Raw genomic sequence first — 22383 nt, 5'->3', positions numbered from 1 at the left:
ATATTACATTTTTGTCATAAGCTCCCCTTCCTAATCACTCTAGAAGCTGATTCCCCAAAGGTAAGACCCTCTCCCTCAAACCTATTCCTTGGTTGTATTTCCTGTGTTAAATGGTGTCTTCTAGAAACCTGGTCAGCCTATGTTCTCTGTGTGAGTTTTGGGGAGGCAAAAGGCATGGAGAGGCTTGGGCTTAGATCCAGTATCGGACTGAGTGTTTATGGTGTTCCTATAACTACTCAGCTCTTTAAGAAGGTTGGAAGCTTGAGTGAACTTTTTTTCCTACATGACTTACACAAATACATCATATATAAATCAACAAATCGCACAGCACCATTTTTAGTGATGACATCAAATTTCTATATTGGAAAAAAAAGAAAATTTATCCTTGAATTAAGAAATTGCAAAGCTGGGAGCTTCCATTTATGCACCACATGCTTCCAAACCTGCAAGCTTTATCTGGCTTCATGAGAAATATTTGGAAACATGGGCTCAGAAAAGATGATACATTAGACTTACAGAATATCTCTTGTTGCTGGTTTTTGTCACCCCAAAATGGCATGCTGCTTCAATGTCATCTCTATCCCAAAAAGACAAACAGTGGATGTGCACAGTCTTCTCATCCCAGAAATCTGGAATTAGTCACCTCTCTCTCTCTCTCTCTCTTTCTCTCTCCCTCCCTCCCCCTCTCCCTCTCCCTCCCCTCTCTCCCTCCCCTCTCTCCCTCCTTCTCCCTCCCTCCCCCTCTCCCTCTCTCCATCCTTAACAACTACTTCTAACACTTAGTCCAAAGGAGGTTAATATAAGTTACTCAGTAGGCTCCCTCAAAGACTTCTGATTGATGTTTTCTGTCTTGTAACAGGGCTTTAAAATCTTCATGTATTTCTTTGCTTGGCTCAAACAGAAGTCATATTTTATTCTAAAACATGCTTTATCTTCCTTCCCCAAAGATCCCCGCTACAGTCTGATAGAGTCATCCTCACAGTAATTCTGTTTTGGTCTTGGAAGAAAATCAGAATTATGAGAAGGGTAATTTCTTAAACCCATTGAAATATGTGCTTATGGACTCGTTCACATTAAAAATATGGCATTTCTCTGATTTTTTTTTAAAAAAATGGGAACTCCAGGTTTATGAGCTCAAAATAAAATGCCAGCCATGAGAATATGTAGAAAATTTGAGACAACCAACTTATAGATTGCTTTTCTTCCTGTACTAAATGGAGCCATAGTACAAACTCCTTCTCTGCTTTTCTTTGGTTCAAGCAAAAAATTTTATGTCATAGTATTTTAGGTACTCCTTAAAGTAAATAGTATAGTCAGGTGATGCTTTTCGCCACAAAAAAAACTAGTTGTTGTAAAACAATGTAGTGTGCTTTAAGCAGGTTCAGTTTTAATTAGGACCATCCTTTATATTTTGATACAACCACTTGTTTCTTACTCTTTGTTTAAATTTTTATTTTTGTTTACATTTATTTATTTTTGAGAGAGAGAGTACAAGTGGGGGGAGAGGCAGAGAGAGAATGAGACACAGAATCTGAAGCAGGCTCCAGACTCTGAACTGTCAGCACAGACCCCGATGTGGGGCTTGAACTCCCAAACCATGAGATCATGACCTGAGCCAAAGTTGGATGCTTAACCGACTGAGCCACCCAGGCACCCCTGTTTCTTACTCTTTGAACATACCTTCCTCCTAACATGAGATTCAAACTATTGTGCAATGAAAGTTTACCTTTAGATGGATTGTCTGTAGCTTTCCAGGTGAAAAATTCCTCTTGGTTAATGGTTAATGTCTTTCATCTTTATAACAGTGAAACTTGGCAGAGTGTGTGGCTTCCAGAAATCCAAAAACCACCAACACTAATAACAACAATACCCTCCCAAAGCCATTGCTTTTTCATGGTGTGTCTGTTGAAGGTATTGAAATCTGATGACCAAGAACTCTAACAGTGTTGTGCCTACTAGAGTATCTCTTGGTGCATAAAACTAAACTAAATTAAACCCAAACCTAAAGACCCATTTACCAGGGTCTGTATCTCTTGAGGCCTAAGTTGGCTTCCTTGCGGTTTTTGACACGGGCCCTCTCCTTATTCTCCATCCTGTCCCTTGCTATTGGTCCTGTATGCCTATTAGAGAAGCTTAGATACTTTTCCACAGTGCAGTTGGGAATAGCACTTGTATTTTATCCATCATTTCATCCACCGTTCGTTGTCAACGATATTTTATCTCGCCTGATTGAAAGAAGGATATCAGAACTCACTGAAAATTTGACCACATCTGCAGGATGTCTAATTTGATCCTTGTTCAACAGTGCTGCGCATACACGTGACAAGGTCCTCTGTGGCTTCTTGAACTGGATTGGCAGAAATAGGTCTCGTTAAAAACCACACATTGCATCAGAATAGGCGAACAACTGACACCGAGATTGACATTTCTTGGGAAGGTACCTGGCAACATTAGGAAAAACAGTGCTTGGTGTTGCCTTGGTGGCAGAGGCTAGGCTCTGGGACCATCTTCTCTGCTCCTCTCTGGCTGCCCACTTCCACCACCTTCTTCCATCCTGGATTCTCCTCCTTTGCTGTGATTTCCTAGGCCTATGCCCTGTCATGACTTCTTCGTAAATGTTGTTTGCAACAACTATTTTGGTGTGATTGAAACATAACAGTTTCCTAGATCACTAGTTGGCAGCATGAAGGTAGAGGGTCATGTTCTGCTCTCTCCTGAAATATTATTTCTTTAGATTTTAAAATGTGACTCCTCCAGGGGCAGGGCACTGTCTCATCTCTCTTGTATCCCTTGGTCTTTGCAGAGTACCTGGTACCCAACAGCTATGTAATATGTATCTACTGCAATAGCACATCATAGATGTGCTACATATTTAGTAAATATGTATATTTATTACAATGAAAGTTTAGAACTTATTGGAATCGTGAAAAATGAATGTAACAAGGAAATAAAGACAGTAATAGGCATACAGTAAGAAGATGGGTTCAGGTCAATAATATTTTTCATAGAAGTTTTGAGCTGGATATAAAATTTCTGCTTTATAAGTTTGTTGAAATCTAATCTGACACCAAAGCCACCAGTTTTAGAGAAGGGAAAAAAGCCCTGATCATTTATTCGGTTATTGTTTTGTAACCAACCAGTAGGACCAAAGCAGGACATCAGGAGGAAGCATTATCTGTGAATTAAGTCAACATTCTGAATCTTTTCTCACCACTTGGTGACTAATAGTGCCATTGGGAATGTGCTCATTTATAAAAAGCTTATGGAACTTAGCACTATGCACACAGGAACCGTGCCAGTGTGTCTGCATCCCTAGGGTCTCCTACAGATGGGCTCTTGTAGTCTATCTTTCAAAAGATAGGGCCCCACTGCGATTGAGAATGCCAGCTTCAGAATCCTGGCCTTCGAGCTACAAGAGAATTTGGGGACTCATATAGTTCAAATTTACAGATGAGGAAACCAAGCTGCAGAGAGATTAAACAACTAGTCCAAGGTCACAGAGTTCCTTCTTGGCTTCCGGAAACTGAACCTAACCTTCCAGTTCCAAGTCCAGGCTTCCTCCGCTGCCCCATGCCTTCCCTTTTTCACTGGTTTTGTCTGGCGGAAGAGAAGAGACGAGGAGCCAGGTAAAGCCCAAGGAAAAGTTAATTTGAAAAGTAGGATAGCAGCCACTTGTCATATGAAAGGCACTTAAAGTAGAAGGAAGTGAGTCATGCAGATAGAGGAGTTAAAAATACAGAGTTAAGGCTCTCAACACATCATGTGCACACTGTCATCTCTTCTTGTGGAAGGAGAAAAGACAAGGGAGAAAAGTTGCTTTGCTCTGACCTGTAAGTAGTGCGTGCTGAGAAGTGTGGCAGGCATAAACCCGGGTGCCATAGACGCTCGCTCACACCAGCTCGCAGTGCTGGCAGCGTGCCACGGACGGCAGAAGCTGCAGCACTTCTTACCTGATGGCGCCGGGTGGTGGTGACAACTGAGAAGGGCTGTTTCGAGCTTGAATTGGAGGAAAAGCAATTTGAAAAACACACTCGTAGAATGTGTCTAAGTTGTTGACCACTAAGAAAGCTGCGCAGGAGGCCGCATAGAAAGGCGGGGGGGGGGGTGGGCTGGGGAGGAGGCTTTAACTGTCACTTTATTACTTGGAGAAGAGTTCTAAAACCAAGGGTTTCCCCACTGGCAACTATCTCATAAATTTAGGTTAAGGGAAGAAGTGGCCAGTGAAAGTGTGTGGGTTCTTCCAGCTCGGGGCCCCAGAGGCCAGTTGCCACTCACCCCTTGAATCAGTGGCAGGGAGGCACAGGAGAGGCCCCAGGTGGGGGCGACGCTGCCCTGTGCTGAGGGTCACTGGGGAGTAAGCCATTCTGTGCACCCCCCACCCCTGCCCCGAAGCCTGTATTCTTGCTGTGAGCTTCTCGCACGTGAGCACACTGTTTGAGTTTTCCACGAAAACTGTCAACATGAGAGTAGGAAAAGTGATCTTTGGGAAAAGACCAAAAAAATACCCCACGAAGACAGAAGTGGTAGAGTTTTGTTACCAGCTTGCCCGCTGATAAGGTTAATTGGATAGCAGATAAAAAAACAGAAGTCACTTGGGAATGAGTTCATTACAGAAGCAGTGAGGTAAAACATTGTTCCTCTGATGGACAGGGTGACGCTCAGTCTTCACAGGTGTGTGGAGGGCAGTGTGTGGGGTGACTGCCTCCCCGACGACAGTGGAGATGTGTCTTTCCAACAGACCATGACATAGTTCTCACCAAAAATCAGGATCCAGTCTGTGCACAAAGGATGAGCCACTCGAGCGAGCCCTGAAATACCTACCGTGACATCTCTGTGGTGTCATTATGATGTCAGTGCTTTCTTCAGACGGGGGCAGGACTGGCATTTTCAACAATTAGCAGTAATTCCTTTGCCCAAATGAGGACCATGGTATTAATCTTGCATGCTTTTGGAACTGTTTAAAAATGTCTGATTTTTGTGTTTTAGTTACTGTTTTTTGAATTTCTCCCTTTCTGCAGTTCTTGGTTTCCATCTCACCGAGTGCAGGGGGTTGTAATTGTTGCTATCTAGCTATGCTTCGCAGCATGAAAGAGCAATGCTAAGGGCCCGTGTGGTACTTTGGGGCTGATGGGTTTTGTGTCTGAGCAAGCAGACCTCACAGTCTCCGTGCTGGATTGCAGTAATACATTTCTCCTTTTCTTCCCCCTGTAGCATTGAAAGCCGAAAAGAGAAGAAAGCGGACTCAGGGAAAGGTGTTGACAGGGAGACTTGTCTATGACTTGATCTTCAATTTATTTTTTACATATATATGAGAAGAGCACCACAATTATTAATAAAACTGCTTTGATCATGTATTGTAAATTCTGTCTCTCATCCCAAATCCACCTTCACACTGTAAGTAGTGCAATAATTTGTTTCATTTCTGTGTTTAAACTTCTGAACAGTGAGATACCCTTGTGAGCATAGACAATAGCTAATGCAAGAATCTGTGTGCTCCTTGCTGTATGTTAGACATTTGTAAACACTGGATTCTCATCGTTGGTTTTATGAGAGCAATAGCTTTCTTAAAGAGATGTCATATTTACCTAGTTTGTATTTTCCTACTTTAGTGACCTGAAGCTACCTGGTCATTTCATTCAGCAGAATTTTGAAAGGTAGTCTTACTTCTTTTTATTTTTTTATAGCTTAGCGTTAGTGACTTCTTTCAGAAGACCCCAATCGAAAAGTTTGTTTGGAAACATTTTTTAATAATTGTATTTATGCATTTCCTTGATTTATTACAATACATTTAATACGTAAGAGTTTATATATCTAACTAAAACTTAAAGTCCTTTGAAACAATACATAGAACCTGTTCACAACTTGTTTAAAAGAATCAGAAACTAATGCAGAGAGTCAAGTAGTGGTCGGTTAGTGATTCAAGTTGTGATCACACCATCAAATACTAGGCTTGTATGAAATACTTCCGGAAAACTTTGTAAGTTTTGTGAGATTTTCAGTATAAATCTTTATCAGAAATATGCTGTTAAATTTCTCTCCCATTAAAAACAAATGTTTTCCAAATAAACCTATTATACACACTCGTGGAAGGCCACATGGTGAAGCCTCGTACGTGAAATTTCACTCCCCAGTTACTCTGCTGCTAAAGGTCACGTACTGCTTACTGCTGCTTCTGAATCATGTTCTAATGTTAGGCTGACAGGTCTCCAACTGTAATTTTTTCCTTCTGCAAAGCTCTTTTCCACTTTTTAATTGAATGCATGTTGTAGAAAAATAATCTTTTAAATGAAAATTTCAGATTCTGTTTGAGAGGGTTCTGTAGATATTTCAGTCCATCTGAAAGAATCCATTTTTACTGAGCTTGTACAAGAGGAAGCAAAGTTAAGAATTTCCGAGCATTACTAAAAATACAGTATTTCATTTCTTTTTAGATGAATGTGAAGTTAATAAAGATGGAATCTTATAGTGCTCTTGTTTCCTAAGAATCACCAGTGATCACCAACCTTATAATCTGCGGTGTTCTATTTTACAATAATTCAGAGCCCTGTGGCTTTTCCAAACTATTAATTACATATTTTGTGTATAACTGCATATGAACAGTGAAAAAAAATCCTCTTGTGATTAAGCTTGTGAGGGAAATTTAAAAAACCCAACAAAGCTTCCATTAGGTTCAACATTTTGATACTTTCTGAAAATTCCTCTCACAGTCTTTTGAGGAGCCATCTCTTTTACGGAACATAAACCTAAAAACATATACAGATAATTTGCAGTTAATAAAATCTGTGTTTATAAATGCCAAGGAAAAACACAGAAATTTTCCATTCCAAATGTGTTGCCTTTGTGTGTTTTATAATACAGATACTACATTGTAAACATTCCCATTGTTTTATGATTTAGACTAGCTGTGCATGCCAGTCAGTCCTAAAAGCAGCCTCCTAGTGTTTTAATACATTAATAACCATTCTGTTACAAATGATCATAGTGAATTTAGACCTTCACATGATCACTTATTTGAATAAGCAATCATATCCAATGAAATTCTGTATTTCTGAGTATTTTTATAGTTATTTTGTTCTCGTGTGAATTTTAATGCTCTATGTCAATCCTAATATTTTGAAATCATATAAAATATAAGAAAAAAATGTAGTGTTATATATTTCCTCCTAATCTCCTCAGATTCCTGGTCAAAATTACTGAATATCTTGAATGTAATTTATTGCAAAGTTCAAGTAATGTGTAAATGTGACTAGGATATTGTGTTTTTCACAACTAAGAAATGTTATGTGGAAATAAATATTTATCCTAATTAATTTCCTTGCACATTTTAAATTGTGATGCAAAGTGTCTTGTCTTTTTTCTCCTTAGTGTTAGTCAGTAAATCGATGTAGAACATTTTAATTGTTTGAACGTAATATTTAAGTTTAAACACCCCTGTGAAGAAAATTTGGTGATGCAGATATTTCAAGAGTGTTCAGACAATTTGAACCTTATGAACAGAATATTATGAGAGCTATAGTAGGATATATCTCTTCATTTTTCCAGAAAGCAATGAATTGGGTGCAAATGGCATTGCTCCCAGACTAGTAAAACCTTCCAAGGTCTTTGGTAGGCTTTCCCATTATTAGAACTCCATAAACTTCGGTTTTTACCCCCCTCTCACACACACACACACACACACACACACACACACACACACACCATGGGAAAAGCATTTCCTAAAATTTCTCTCCTCCCTGTTACAATGGGTCAGATGGGACTATTTTTCTTTTGTAGCCGTCTGCCAGTATGTTATAGAAGTAATTACATTCAGAACTTGAATGTACTTCAGCATTTTTCTCTTGACTCGTGAGTATACTTTATAATTGCTACCATTTAACAGCCTTTGATACTGGGAAGTTTTTCCCTAAATTTAATCTATCTCCTTGGTGTGTAGTTTAAATTCATAGCTTGATAGAAACTCTCCACTGACAATTCACAAGCCACTTCTATTTCAACACAATCCCTAGATCTAGATCTTTTAGGATTTTTCTTGGCTCTTAAAAGTGTGGCTCATTTTTTTTTTTTTTTCTATCTGCACTGATCTACCTCTGTTCCTGCTCAGCTGTAGCTGTTCACTCCTGGTCACCTGATTATTTTACTATTGTTTCAACATTGCTACCCAAATGTTCTAATAAACTATCTCATATATTCATCAGTTGAAAGGAAATGAGATTTACAAGCATTTGAAAATTGTGTGAGAGCGATTTGGATATATGATTGTCTAAATTTCCATTGGGAAAGATTACTTGTAATCAGTCCCCTCAAAGAAGCCCAGTGTTCAAGGATTGCTTACTTTATTTTTGAGATCTCTTTGGTTGTTTTCCTCAGAAAGCTGCAGCTCACTGATACAACTCCAGTTCAGCTTCTGTTGGTGTACTGGCCACTACTTTTGACCTGGAACTTTGAAAAGAGAACTGTGGTCCTTGCTTCCAAGGGCACAGTAGATACATAGCTAGAGCACAATGCGGTATGTACTGAGTTGGCTGCATAATGAAAGCAGAGAATAACTTAAAGATGGAACTTTGAGTAGGGCAGAGTTTGAGGAAAATGTTATATAAGAGGTAGCATATGAATTAGGATGGAAATAGGGAAGGAAACCTACTCCAAGAGCTGCAAAGATTCTCAAACACATGCCAGTATTGAAATAAAAATGAAATAAAAAAGTAAAGCTATATGGTGTAACCGGAGCCTGACATATTTGATGTATGGCATATTTGGAACCAAGCAAACAGCCCAGGATGGTGGAGTGTTAGGAGAGTAATGAAGACCTGTGAGAAAAGGTAGAAATAGATGTTGATCACTTCTATTGTAAAATGATGTTAAATTGTATATTATGATCTTTGCCCTTTGTCCGTTAAAAGTTTTGAGTAATGGAGAGGCATGGATTTTTGGAAAGATGAGTCTAGCAGCGCAGTGGAAGTCGACTATAGTGGGGGACAAAGTGGAATCATTTCTTTAGGGATCCAGGGTGACTGTGAGGCTCCAAGCAAACACTCTGTGAGTGGTCTCTAAACTTTTATTGTGACTGAAACCCAACAGGCTGAAGCATACTCCTTAGGTATGTAGGTAACTCCAAATACAATAGTTTTACTATAAATGTTTTCATGTAGAACATTCCTTTATATGATATGTTTTGGGTTGTATCTGAAAAAAAAAGTTCTGAAAAGCATGGTATCAATAGTAATCCTGAGACTATGAAAGAAATGTAGGTGTAGTACAAAATTCAGCCAATGGCAGCCCGTATGAATCCAGAAACCACCTTTCCCCGCCCACATTTTCACCCTGCTCATCTCATAGTTCTTACCACGGACTTAGCTTTGTACGTAGATTCTCTTGCTTCTGGTGTGTGTAGTTCTAGATTTCTGCCATGTGACTTATTCTTTCCATTTGTTTATAAGTTCCTTAAAAATTAGGAATAGCGTTTTGTCCCTTCTTTGTAACTTTCCAGAGCCTAGGTCTGTGTTCGGATTTTTCTCCAGCTGGGAAAGGCTGCGGACAGAATCCTACGTAAAATATATCACAAAATGCTGCTGCTCATCTTATTAAGAATGTATTAAAGATCCAAGAAAAGACTCTCGCTGGTATGGCAGTATAGAAAGCAAAAACGAATGCTTACTGAACACCTTTGTGTACCCAGCACCTGTAGACACAGACACCTAAGGTGGGGAACTGTGTAATCTATGGAATCATCAGTGGAGTCATAAACCAAGATAAAAAGCTCAATAGCTGTGAATAGGAGGAGGGGAAGGGTGGGGTTGAGGGTGCCCGCATGGATACAATGCCGGCATAGTGTATGCACAACTCTTCACAGCAAGGCAAAAATTCTGTGAAGTAGGTGTTTTTGTTCTTCTTTCAAATTAAGAAACTGGGGTTCAAAGAGACTAGCGCTCTTGAAAATGTTTCTCGCTTGAGTGGTGCTGCGGAGATTCTAACCCATGTCCACCTTATCCAGGCTGCAGTGCACTGAGTCTCCAGCAGGAGGCGAGGAGCGACTTCCGCCCTCCTTAACAAGGTACTCCTTCCAGGTCACGCAACCAGAATCAAGTTAAGATGAGTAATATTTCTTAGTATGTTACACTTTCTTTGTGACTCATATTTTTGTGATTAACACTGGAAACAAAACTTGCCCGATGAAGTTCTTTGCTCACAAGTCACAAGTATCATGACTTTGGAGAGGAGAAGCTTCATGAAATAATCAGGGTTTTGGTTATTTGATGGGTCACGCTTCTCACCAGATATGTGTTTTAAATAATTTGTTTTAAATTGGGATGAACTGTTCAGCTGAAAGATTGTGAAGAATAACAAATTTCGTTGAGCTTGTGGAAGTTTAAAGTCTGTAACACTAGAGAAGATACCCTTCTCAATTTAGCAGTGGGGAAATTACTTTTTTTTATTAATTCCAGTTCTCAAATTTAAATGTTAATATTGTCACAGGTGACATGCGGAAAGATGATAAATTTATACTGAGTACGACATTGGTCTTACTAATAATACCTTGCTCTGAGCTTTTCTTATGGGCGGTGATGGTATGCTTTATTACTTACTTTCGTCTCTCATTCTCAATCACCTATATACCTCAGACATACTGAATACACACTGCAGACCATTGAGGATGTGTGTAAAAAGGGTCTCGGACACTGCTGAAAGAACCACAAAGTTGACAACAAAATTCTTTTTATGAAAAAAGCCATCCTTGTGTTTTGGTATGTTTTTCATTTAGAACTCACTGCATCTTAAATATTGTGCAAATCTAGTAGTTTTATAAATTGCAATTCTCACGTCAACTTAGCTCAAAAGCAGCAAATACCAAGTAGTAGCATTGGTAGCTTCAGTGACCACCTGTGAATACGAAAGAAAATGCCTGGAATGACGTACAGCCGAAAATGCCTGGAATGACATGACATACAGCCTGATGTGATAATTGATCTTTATGGTGGTGGCTTTAGAGGATGAACTGATCTATGCCTTCTGTTTGTGAAGGCATGGAGGTATATCATCCTTTTTAGCAAGGTTTCCAAAAATGTCCATAAATAATTTTCAAGTGACTTTCTAAAAATCATGAGCAAAACGTAAAAGCAAACTCTGGATCTGTAGAAGAGATGTGACTATCGCTCCTTTCCTTTGGTGTATGTGCTGCTCCTGGGCACTGCTGAGCTCTAACAGGTTGTGTGTGATAGGAATCTTAGCATCCGTGCACCTGCTGAGGCTGCAACTGTCAATGGCAGGCAAGTCTTCACATTTTGGTACTGCACTTCGTTTCTGTGTGTCTCCAGCTTAGCCTCAGATGAAGTTTATCTCTAAGTTATTTGTCAACGTCTTTACCTTCTTTTCCCAATAAGCCAATTTAAAACTCTTATTGGAGAGTAACTCTTGCCCTAGGAGGGCCAAATGAAATCTACTTTAACTTTTGTAACCCTCATTATATGAAAGATACATGCTAGAATTTTTTTATTCCTTCTGAGCGCCAGAGAAAACATTTAACATGTTTAGAAACTACTGTTGTACTATATCAGATGTTACACAGGGGTCTTAATATCTGTGTAGTATCTGATACTATATAACACCTACTATTGTATAAAATAGTCTGATTTCTGTAAAATATCTGAGGTTGTGCAATATCTGATGTTAACATCTGATACTGCCAAATGGTCTGAATATCTGTACAACATCTGATATTGCACAATATTTGGTTTCAATTAAAAGAATTTCTACTTGTTTTTGTGACTATTAATTCAGTACAGGGTGTGGACATATGATCTATGACTACTGTTTCTAGATATAGAACTCTGCAGGGATTGGCCCATTCATGATGATTGAACTCTATTAAGAAATAGAATTATGACAGGGGCTTTATAGGTTTGAAGGTCGATTTATGTCTCTAATGGGTGAGTGGGATTTGAGACTTAAGGTGAAGCTCTTCAATGACATGGTCCCGAAGTACAACTGAAGCTGAATTTCACAACCCTCTGTCCATTCCTATGTGTGACTCACTGGTCTTATGTTGAATTGATAGATTTTTTTCCATTTCTTCTACTTTTAGATTTTTATGCTGGAGCTCAGCCTGAGATAACTTTTTCCAGCAAATGGTCTGAAGCTAAGTCTGAGTTCATAAAATCAATTTTTTAAAAATGAGGCCATTTTGCAGGTAACGGAACAAAAAAATCACATTTCCTCAGTTATCTGTTAGGCTAAATTCAGCATCTGAAATCTATGCTTTCATTAATATAGATGTGTCAGCCACAAATAATTCAACCCTTAAGTAATTGAATTTTTTCTTAACCTATACTGAGATGATATTGTTGATGTTATTTGTTCCTATAATATGAGCGTCATCGTAGTTTCCTGGAATAAAATTATAAATTACATAAAAAATAAAAATTATTTGGGTTTTTCAAATGCTATATATGTATGTGTGATAACAAATTATATATGTATTACATAAAAACCCTATGAACTGCTTAATTTAACACATTTTTATGTATCTGGCTTTTTTTTTTTTTTTTTTTTTTTAACAAAAACTGAACTCTCTCCATGTTTACAAGGCAGTCTGGGATAACAAGCAAAATAAACAAGAGCCTTTCTGGATAAGCGTGTCCATATGCCAGTGTGGTTTAGGTCTCATTCAAGACACAAAATGCATTACCTCTGAAAAAATGAAGGAACATTTATTCGACAACCAGGAGAAATTCCACAGGATGTAGAGCGGGAATAAGAATACATCCCTTTGCGGTTTATTTTCAGTTTTTAAAAACAAGTCCAAGGAAGTTAAAATCCCCTTTTAATTAAGACGCTCAAAGAAATGACATGAGAAAAACTGATGCAAGGACTCCTTCAAGTTAGAATATGTGATACAAATATTTTCATCTTTTAACAGGGCAACCTGATGTGCTCACGTCTCAGTTCCAGGCTGCCTCCCTCAGCAGGAAACATCAGTATTTTATGAAGCCTGTTGGCAGTACTTTCCCCTCACCCTTGCTGTGCTTTCGTAGCACCTGTAGCCATAACCAGCACCTGCGGGCCTTGCTTGGTTGCCAGTTTCCTTCTCATTTCTTTGGAGTCTATTCAACTGCTGTGGTTTTACTTAGAAGTCGGTGCTTGCATTTATGATTTCCTGAGACTGGTTAAATAATCTTTCTCAGAAAACCGTGCCCATCTAGCTGTGAACAGCTCTCCTCCAAGAGTTGCTGACCGTAGTCTGGTCGGGTCATTGGGCTCGGACTTGACTTCCCAGCCATGCCTCCTCACTTCTTTCCCTAACCCTCCCTCTCTCACCCCCGCTTCAGGGACATCACTGCGTTCCCTTTAAAGAAGAGAGCACGCATGGGCTGGTCCAGTTAGAAAAAGATGAACGCTTCCCAGGGAACCTGTGCAGAGCTCCCATACGAACAACTCCTAGTTGTTGTTTCAGCAACTGATGTGGTAATGATTTTAAATAATAAACAGAAACAGACGGAATACTTCAAACTTGAGGAAGGTAATAATCTGTCGTGAAGACAGAAGTCCCTTCTTAGGGTTATAGATATGAAATTTGGGAACAAGAGTAACGCTGAATTTCTCGATTTGCGTGTACTTTTTTTTTCCACGATCATAACAGTGCAGCTTTGAGACAGAACAAAAATGGCTTTCAATGAGGTTTGGCAAGCCGTTTGAGGTGCTAAGGTAAAGAGAAGCATTGTTTTATGAAGTGGCTCATGTGGGTGTATATGTGTTGGTGGGCTGGGCCGCTGGCAATTCCATGGTCTTCGTCCGTATACCACTGCAGAGGAAGAAAAAGGTCAGAAGTAGGAAGCCAGTTGTCTCTTTTGAAAAAAAAAAATAATTCAAATAAGCTCTCAACAAGCATACATAGAATTAAAACATTATTTTAAGGATATACACATGTTCTAATGAAACTGTCCAAGTCCATTTTAAGATCTGGCTCAAAGGCCCCAGAACCACATCATGCATAGGAAAGAATGTTTATCCCATTAAGCACACTAGTTTTAATTAAGTGTTATCAAGTGTCAGATTACTCCTACACTGCAGTGAGAGAAACGATATTAGAATAAATGAGTTTGTTAAAAGCACTCGTATGCACTCCTATGTTACCAAGGCGCTAGAAAAATCTATTTCAATATTTCATATATGTTTAACAGGAGGTCAAAAGTCAAATGTATTATTTGCAAACACACTTTGATTTTTCACTGGAATTTTCTATCTGTGTGTCTGATATTTATGAAAGAGCTGACCCGAGGCAAAAATTTATCAATTCATCCTACATTAAATAAGTGGGAAGTCACTACCGGGCAACCATAGAGTATGGAGACATAAATGAACTTTAAAAAATTGCCTAATTAAAGCATTGTTTCTCTTCTTTGAATAGTAGACAAATAAACCTCGACCTCTTAAAAGAATCTGACCCAAAAGATATATACCAGGTTTGGGGTTTGTTTTTTTCATTTGTTTGTTTTTGGTATCAAATAACTGCTCCACTCCCATATGGTGGGCACCCTTTGAACTGATCACAGAGCAAAGGGTGTGTGTGTGAGAAGACAGTGAAGGAAAGCAGGTTTTCTAGCTGATACAGGCAAGAAAGCGATTTACACAAAAATATTTAGTGTAACACACATACACGTACATATAAATATACACACATACATACATATTTATACGTTGGTTATATACACACACAATCTCTTTTTCCTTCTTGACCTGAAAAGGTCTATTGCAGAAAATGAATTTCACTTAATATCTAGAAGCATCCTTCTATATAGGCAACAACAGCTCTAGCCATTTCCAACTCCACAAAACAAGCCTAATTGTTCATTACCTGTGGCTGTTCAACAAAAGGTAACATTGTAATTGCAAAGCGGCAGCCGTGCTGATTATTAATGTCCCACTGGTGTTAGAATGGCTAGTAATACATCCTAGACAGAAATGGATTTCCATACTGGAGCTGAGCTATTATCATGCTGGTTCCACTTTAGAATTGGTCTGCCACACATTTACTAAGTGATTACTTTTGAATCAAAACAGGGAGAGACTGAACAACCACATGGATGGGAGAGCAGTGTTTTGACACTCCCCAGATATGCAATATTGTGCTTCTCAACCCCCAAGTCTTTAATAGTATTGAATACTACTCTGCCTATGGCTTTAAGGATATCACTTCCAGCTTCTTATTGGAAAAATAAAAACCCTTTTAATTCTGTCCCTGTGTCCTGGGGCTGCTTGAGGAGAAGGAGCCCAGAGAGGGGCAACTAGACCCCACCAGCAAGTTCCCTCCGTTTCCACCAAGTTTTGCTGTACCATTGCTTGGAAATCCACTCCGGCATCCACCAGGGCTTTGGAGATCTGAGCTGACTGCTGAAAGTGAACGTTATCTGCAGAGAGAGAAAGGAATCATAAAGTAACTAATAACAGCTCCTTTTCTGATAGGAAGGATGGGAAAGGCACAAGAAGAAAGGGACTATTTGAAGTTCTAGGACTTAGCATCCCATTTAGCCCAAGACAAGTGAGTTGTGGAAAGCAACACTGTTTTATTGAAGTAAATGTAACAGTCTTGCCCCTCATGCTTTTGTTTTGTCAGTAGTGAAATTGCAAACCTGTCTGTGATACTAAAAAGTCTAATTAACTGAAACTCACCATCTGCTGTTCCATGAATAAGGAGGTACTCAACTTGTTTAAAATTTTCAGCTCTGCTCATGACTGTTGAATTCTGGAATTGGGAAAAAGAATGTCATTATTCAAAAAAAGATCTGCCATAAACTGATTTTTCACTTCAGTTTACAAAATAAAATGTTTTCAGCTGGGGCCCCCTTTGATACAAAATATAGCAAACCGATATTTAAGCAAATGCTGTCTCCATGCATGGCAGAATGCACAGCATGCCCTGTGCCTGGGAGACAGGACTGGAAAGGGAGGATGTCACATCTTCCCTGCACACGCAGGCAGAGGGCACCTGCCACCAGGGCTGCAGGCAAAACCCCTTGAGTCCCAGATCCCAGATTGGCTGTGTCCTATGCATTAGCACAGGGCAGAGTCTCATATTAGCAATGTATGTTCCATGGGCTTATGCTGTAGTTCAGCCAAAAAGTGTATTGCCATGGCAACCATGTGTCACATGGTGCCATACATGCTACATTTCAAAGAGCCTGTACATAGCATTTGCAACTGAACATACTCTGCAATATGTCACATGAACTTTGGTCCACATTGCTAGGCAATGAATGAGGAGCAAGTATTACCTCTTTTGGAACAGATGTTTCAAGCCTAGGCAAATGTAACATATGGGAGGGGAAAGGGGTGAAAAAGATCAAGAGTGGCCTCAGAAAATCAGTGGGTTGTTGTTCTCTGCCTCATTCTGTATTAGGGAAAATCCTGCTATCGGATCAAGCCATTCCCAAATCAGCCAGAGAAATAGGGCAAAACACTGAGAGGTTAGCTTTTTGAAGACTGGCCTCAGGCAGGCAGGACTTCTAGGATGGGGGCGGGGCCTTCATGGTCATCTCCTCTTGGTTTGGGGACGTTTACAAAGCTGGGATGAAGGTACAAGTGTCACACAGACATCCTAGTGCCTTTGGGAGGGGGGTGAGCCGGAGTCGGCTTCTATTGTCTCCTTATGGGTCGGACAGAGGAAGGGCCAGTCGTCTTCCCACAGCTTCAAAAATCATCCAGCTACGTCTTCAGCATCTTGGGAAGTCCAAGTCAACGTTACGAGTGCCAAGGTTTGTATTCCACAGACATCTTTGTAGCTAACGCCAGCTTCGTATTTTTTGATGGGAACCCCGAAGGTCTGGCAGGAAGGGGATGGGGCTAATGTGAGAGGCTTTGTGTTCTATCCCGTTTCAACATCGGTGAGCTGTGCACCTGGAGGCATGCTGCTGCCTGAATCCTGTTTTCTGTGAAATGGGAATATTTGTAAAAACGCTGCTCTGCTCAATCCTGCCAACATTCCTGTGAAAGAGGTCTGTAGAAACCCTCCTTTCTCCATGGAGGCTCCCAAATTCAGAAGTGAGGAACTTGCACTAGGTTACACCTGTAGGAAGTGTCCGCTGGACACGGAGTCTGACGGCGGAGGCTTTCGCTTGCCTTGCCGGGCTGAGGCCACTAAAATTCCCAGCAGCTCATGATGTGGTCTTCCAGCAGAGGAGCAGGGAGAAACAGGCTGTTAAGTGACGGTCGTGGAATCTGTAACGCGCAAGGACACCGGGTATCCTTCGCGCTGGGTTCCCACGCCTTCTCAGGATGAACTAAGCCAGAGGGAGCTGGTCTGCACAGCCCTGCGAGACTCAGCAGGCGTGTTTTCCCACGAGGCCGCTGATGCGGAGCCCTGAGCGGTTTCTTCTCGCCAGAGAGGGAAGGGTCGAAATCACTCTCCCCCGAAGCACAGAGTAGGATTCAAAGCTTGAGGAGCTGGAGGCTGGGGCTTGAACACTGCCCGCGAACAGGGAACGGCCGTCGGTAACGGGAGCCCCAGGCCCTGGCGCTCCCGTCGGCGTCCCCCTGAGCAATCCTTGCTGCCAGCCCTGCTCATGCCCGGCGGCTTCCTCCACGTCGGGCCGCCCCCCATGAAATCCAGCGCTCTGCTCACCCACCGCGCTCAACTTCGCCGCCGAGACCTGACCCACAGGGACAGCCCTGGCACTTCACCTCACCTCCCAAAGCCCCCACGGGGCCTTCCTGGCTTGGCAGCGTGAACAGCAAAAGCTGCTCCCACAACCTCCACGAGCCATAAAACTGAGAAATGTCATTGAAACACGGAGTAATAGTTAGGAGACATATAAATACGCAGGACAGTTAGCAAGGAATGTGATAACTACTGGAGTTTGGACCAAAACAGTTTCTGGCTGCCTTTTTTTTTTTTTTTCTTAAATGGAGTGAATACAGGCTGAAAGAAGACAATTTTTATAAACAAGTAAAACCCTGAGCCTAAGATAAATGTTGTGATGTACACACTGTAGCTGTGATGAACTAGACATGGTGAGAAATGCAACATACTGAGAAAAAGACGAAAACTGTGATAAAAGTGTCATGATGCAAATTGTTTTACATTAACAATATTACACTACAAAGAAAGAAAGACAAATACTTTAATGCGGCAAGAGAAAAATAAAACAAAAGCTTCCCCTGCAACTGGGAGGTAGGTGTGCCTTTTCCATGCACGGTCCCCCTGCTCCCAGGGACAAGCCTCAAGAGGAGCCTCCCAGCTCCAGGTGGACGGCTGGGCAGGGGCGGGCGGCCTGGAGGCCCACACCCGCTTTCAGGCCCTCAGGCTGCAGAGAGCCTTTCTCCCCCTCCCACCCCCGGCCCAAAGACGTGGCCGCATCACCCTCGCCTCTGGCACCACGGATCATCCGCTACTAGACCCAAGAATCCTGGCTTCTCAATCAAGACAGACCCTGGGCTGTCCCCTGTGTGGGACACTTGAACCTGTGGAAGGCCTCGCCCCAAGCCAGAGGAAGAGAGGACATGTTCACTGAACATGTGGTTAATGATCAGAAATAATATCATTGTGCTATTTTAACCCACTGGGATAGGATAATCCCCATTTGCCTATCGATGGCAACAGAAATAGCAAAGGAAATGGATGACTAAGTTAGAAGCCGAATAGTCTATCACCAGCTACTAAAAAGGAAGCTCAGAGTGATAAACGGGCGAGGATGCAATGGTGGTGCGGTTGGCACTCTCCCGAGGCTAGAAACTTCCGGAGAGCCCCGCTGTCAGCAACAGTCTGGCAAAACGAAGTGGGAAGGATTGGTCCAGTGGCTGTGCCGATTCCACAGCATCTCTGTGAGGAGCTTTTCCTTCAGCCCTAAGAAGAACCATCTGTAGCTGCTTGTTGGATCATGCTGGTTCCTCAGTCACCTTCCAACAAATACATCTTTGTATTTTTGAAATAAAGAGAGAGCTGATGAGAACGGGGAAGGAGTGTAAGAAACAGAAGTTCTGACAATTTGAAGCTACCCTTTGTGCCATCGAGGAACCAGAAGGACAGTCTGCTTCCTGAGGATGACGGTGGCAGTTGCCACATTTTGAAAGCTGACTTCGTGGCAGGTGCAGGTGTATCATTCAGTCCTGTCAATAACCCTGTGGGGTAGGCTTGACTATCCCCATTATCCAGATGAGGAAACTGAGGCTCAGAGAAGTCAAGTAATCTCTCCAAGCTCATACTGCTAGTCACGGTGGAAGTCAAATCTGAGTACAGGTCTAACTCCAAAGTCTCTCCCCTTAGCGTTATGTCCCAATGTCCCTTCACATCCCAGCCAGCAAACTCATCACCATTTCCACATTTCTGTAAAAAAAGCAAACAGCCACTGGTCTAACAGCCAGCCAGCACCTCAGTGAGCTATTACGGGCATACCGACTTCCTCGATGCATTCCCCAGCTTGCAACCAAAACCTCGTAAAGAGCATGAACTAATGCTAATTTGGGAAGCACCATTAACGCCACAGAAAACAGAGGCCACGGAAATGTGTTAAGAAAAAAAAATGAATCCAACCCGCTCTGTCGGATGTTTTACTTGTTTACGTCTATCAAACAACTGTATCCATGAGATGCCAAGGAAAGAGAACCCATCAACCCGACAGGGGGCCCTACCTCAGGCCTCACCAAGCAACACTGGCTTCTTTAAAGATCACACAGCAGTCAACATTTTATCAGCACTCAACAAACAAGTTAAGGTTTGGCTTAAATCTGAAGGTCTCTCTCCCTTTGGCATATTCTGGGATAATAGAACAAATGTCAAATCAGTACAAGATGGCATATTTACAAAATTGCACCCTGTTTTGCATAACCTAACGATGCAGCAGTTCTTAAGGATTGAACATTTCAAATCTGCTAGCAGAAGACTGCCAAATCTATGACTGTTTCATACACTTGCCAAAAGCCTATCAAATTTTGAGCAAAATGCAAAATAAATCTCCTCTACAAGTTAAATCAGTCCCTTCTGTGTGTTCCAGGCTGCCCTCTTCTCTTGGCAACAAGGCTCAGGACTTGGGCCCCATTTCTCTTGCCCTTGATCTTCTGCCTCTCTCTGTGCATACTCATAAATCCATTCCCGCCCCAGTCTATGTCCTGCCTTACAGGCCACCATTTGGCCTGCTCTTCCCACAGCCCTGCCTCCATGGTATCTGTCAGTTCCTCCAACCTGCTTCACAAATCCCCAGGAAACCAGCTGTACCTGCTACTCATGTGTGTGCTGCCCTGTCTGCCTCGTCCCTCTCTGCAACCTACGGAGAGTGTCTGCGGCCTCCCTCTTTATTTCCGAAATCTTTCTTTATTGGCTTCACATAAGCGCCCCACCCTTTCCCACCCCTCAGTCTCTATATGTATGTAACGTTTTTGTGCCTCAGGTTCAGTGTCAGTAAAAGGAAGATAATCAGAGCACTTATCTCAGAGAACGTAAGGGAGAACTGAACAGAATAATCCACGTAAAGACCTTAGAAGAGTGTCCGGCCATAGAAGCAAGCACTGAATGAATGAGTGAAAACAATGAATGAAATAAATGAAACTGGACGCCCCTACATATGCACACCATTTGAGAGGGCTTGGGAGGGAAAGGTGAAATCCTAACTTCTTGGCCACTTCACCTTTCCCTGCCCTACATGCTCGGAAGCTACAAAATTCCTGGGGCTCATCACAATTTGGAAGCCGCTGGTCTTTTCCACACATACGGGGTACTCTGTCATATTTGAGTTCATAGTTTATTACCTACTCTCTCTTAATTCTCTTTGAAAATTTTGTGTGCATGCTTTATCTCACCAACAAGTTAATAAACTTCTGAACAATTAAAATACCAGGCACCTTGAATGGGTGAGTGAAAGTCTACTACATGTTATTTTTTTAATAGGTGTGATTAAAAGACCTATGACTGACCATATGAAAGACCACTCATCAGTGTTAGTGAGAAACATACTCCTCAAGGTGTGGCTGCAGCTGCGATTTGCTTTTTTGCCAGTGGGGCTGAGGGTTTTCTCATTGCCTATCTGATTCCTCTGCTCAAATCTGTCACCATTTTGGTCTGCTGTGGACTGAAACTCACTGTTTCAGTGAAAAGATGTTTCCACAGGCTTCACTGCCTTTAAAAGTGCTCCTGCCTTGCCACTTGGCAGTAGGTGGGTGATTATCTACAAAGGATTTTAGGGAGTCACTGTTCGTATCACTGCTTTGGGTCTGAGCCTTAGTCCTAGGGTCTGCTAATCTATATGGCAGCTTTGTAAGAATAGGAAAACGAATTCCTTCTGGTTCTATGCAGCCCCAGAGGTGCCTGTCTTAGTGAATGGAGCGTAGACTGCTTTTAGCAGTGCACAAGCTGAACAACTATACATGGCATCCCTACCTGTTCCATTTGTGTACACAAATGGTTTCTCAAATTCCCTTTCCTAAATCATAAGTAGGACCTTTACTTCATACAATGTGCTTCTCTTGGTGATGTGGATTTCTCTAAATTCTTCCAAATCCGGGTTATCAGTGACCTAATAATGAATCCTTTTTCTCATTCTTTTTAAATTAAAAATCGTCTTCTCTTATAAAGGCTATAATAATCCTGGCTACTGATTGATGATTCATTAGCTGCAAATGTAAACAAAGATCAGGGACTTGCTTATTACACACTTTGGTCCTTCCTGTCCTGGATGTATTGAAGAGAGTCCGTGGGTCAGACTAAATGGGAACCATTTTCAAAATATCTCCTTCTGACCCACAGACATGCACAGGGTACTGAAAGCCTCTAAGGAATTGTCTTCTTTGTCTTTTCCAAAAGGGTGGGAGGAGGGAGGGAGGGAGAGAAGCAGAGAGAGAGAAATAAAAACAACCTGGGAAAGAAAAGTAAAAGATGGGGTCCAGAGGGGCAGCTGGGGCCTCGGAGGAAAATAGAATCTTTGAATGTATTCTTGCCAGAGACAAAAGCACAGGCTTATTTAAAAAACAAAGGAGGGCAGCTTTATTCTAAAGCCTGCTGTGCACCAAATATAGGCACTTAGATTCAGCTCTCCACACTCTGAGGAAGCAACTTACCAGGGTGGAAACAATTCAGTGAACGCGTTTGCCTCACTTTCCCTACACACCTTAACTCTCACCCGCCCAAATCATTCCTCTGAGTAACACATTGGGAACCTTTAGCGCCCTGGTACTGGCAGTTTTAATGTGTCCATTGCCAGCACTGAATTTTGTGCCAAGAAAACTCGACTCCTGGCGTGGAAGGATTAAACAGTCCTCGGGTGCCATCTGTACAGTGAAGTGTAAGAGTGACTCTGTGCACCCAGTGTGCGCGTGTTGCCATTGGCAGTGGGAAGGGACTTCTATTTACATGACGACCTCATGCAGCGAACACCTAAGGGGAGAGATGAACGTGGTCACCTCGGG

At 41.6% G+C, this 22383-nt stretch overlaps 2 protein-coding genes across 8 annotated transcripts in view; one reads left to right on the top strand and one right to left on the bottom strand.

Annotated features, from left to right (window-relative positions):
- SLC4A10 (solute carrier family 4 member 10) overlaps nt 1–7329 on the top strand; it is a 294893-nt gene extending 287564 nt beyond the window's left edge. For 5 of the 7 annotated variants that reach the window (XM_019457640.2, XM_019457673.2, XM_019457667.2 and 2 more), the window contains one exon: nt 5212–7329. In XM_019457640.2, the coding sequence (XP_019313185.1) occupies nt 5212–5278 (67 nt within the window). In that variant the 3' untranslated portion in view covers nt 5279–7329. Of the gene's footprint in view, nt 1–21; nt 61–5211 lie in introns of all 7 variants that reach the window. The other 2 variants (XM_019457651.2, XM_019457647.2) reach the window with 2 other exon arrangements.
- A 5354-nt stretch (nt 7330–12683) lies between these two features.
- DPP4 (dipeptidyl peptidase 4) overlaps nt 12684–22383 on the bottom strand; it is a 78443-nt gene continuing 68743 nt past the window's right edge. The window contains exons 24-26 of the mRNA XM_019457695.2: nt 15664–15736; nt 15328–15401; nt 12684–13795 (exon numbers count right to left, since the gene is read on the bottom strand). Of these exons, the coding sequence (XP_019313240.1) occupies nt 13694–13795; nt 15328–15401; nt 15664–15736 (249 nt within the window). The 3' untranslated portion in view covers nt 12684–13693. The remainder of the gene's footprint in view (nt 13796–15327; nt 15402–15663; nt 15737–22383) is intronic.

Source organism: Panthera pardus, unplaced genomic scaffold, assembly GCF_024362965.1.
Source record: "Panthera pardus isolate Hobbes unplaced genomic scaffold, ASM2436296v1 HiC_scaffold_10, whole genome shotgun sequence".
Lineage (NCBI taxonomy): Eukaryota > Metazoa > Chordata > Mammalia > Carnivora > Felidae > Panthera > Panthera pardus.
The sequence above is the reverse complement of the archived record's forward strand: the minus strand, read 5'-3'. Positions and strand labels throughout refer to the sequence as shown.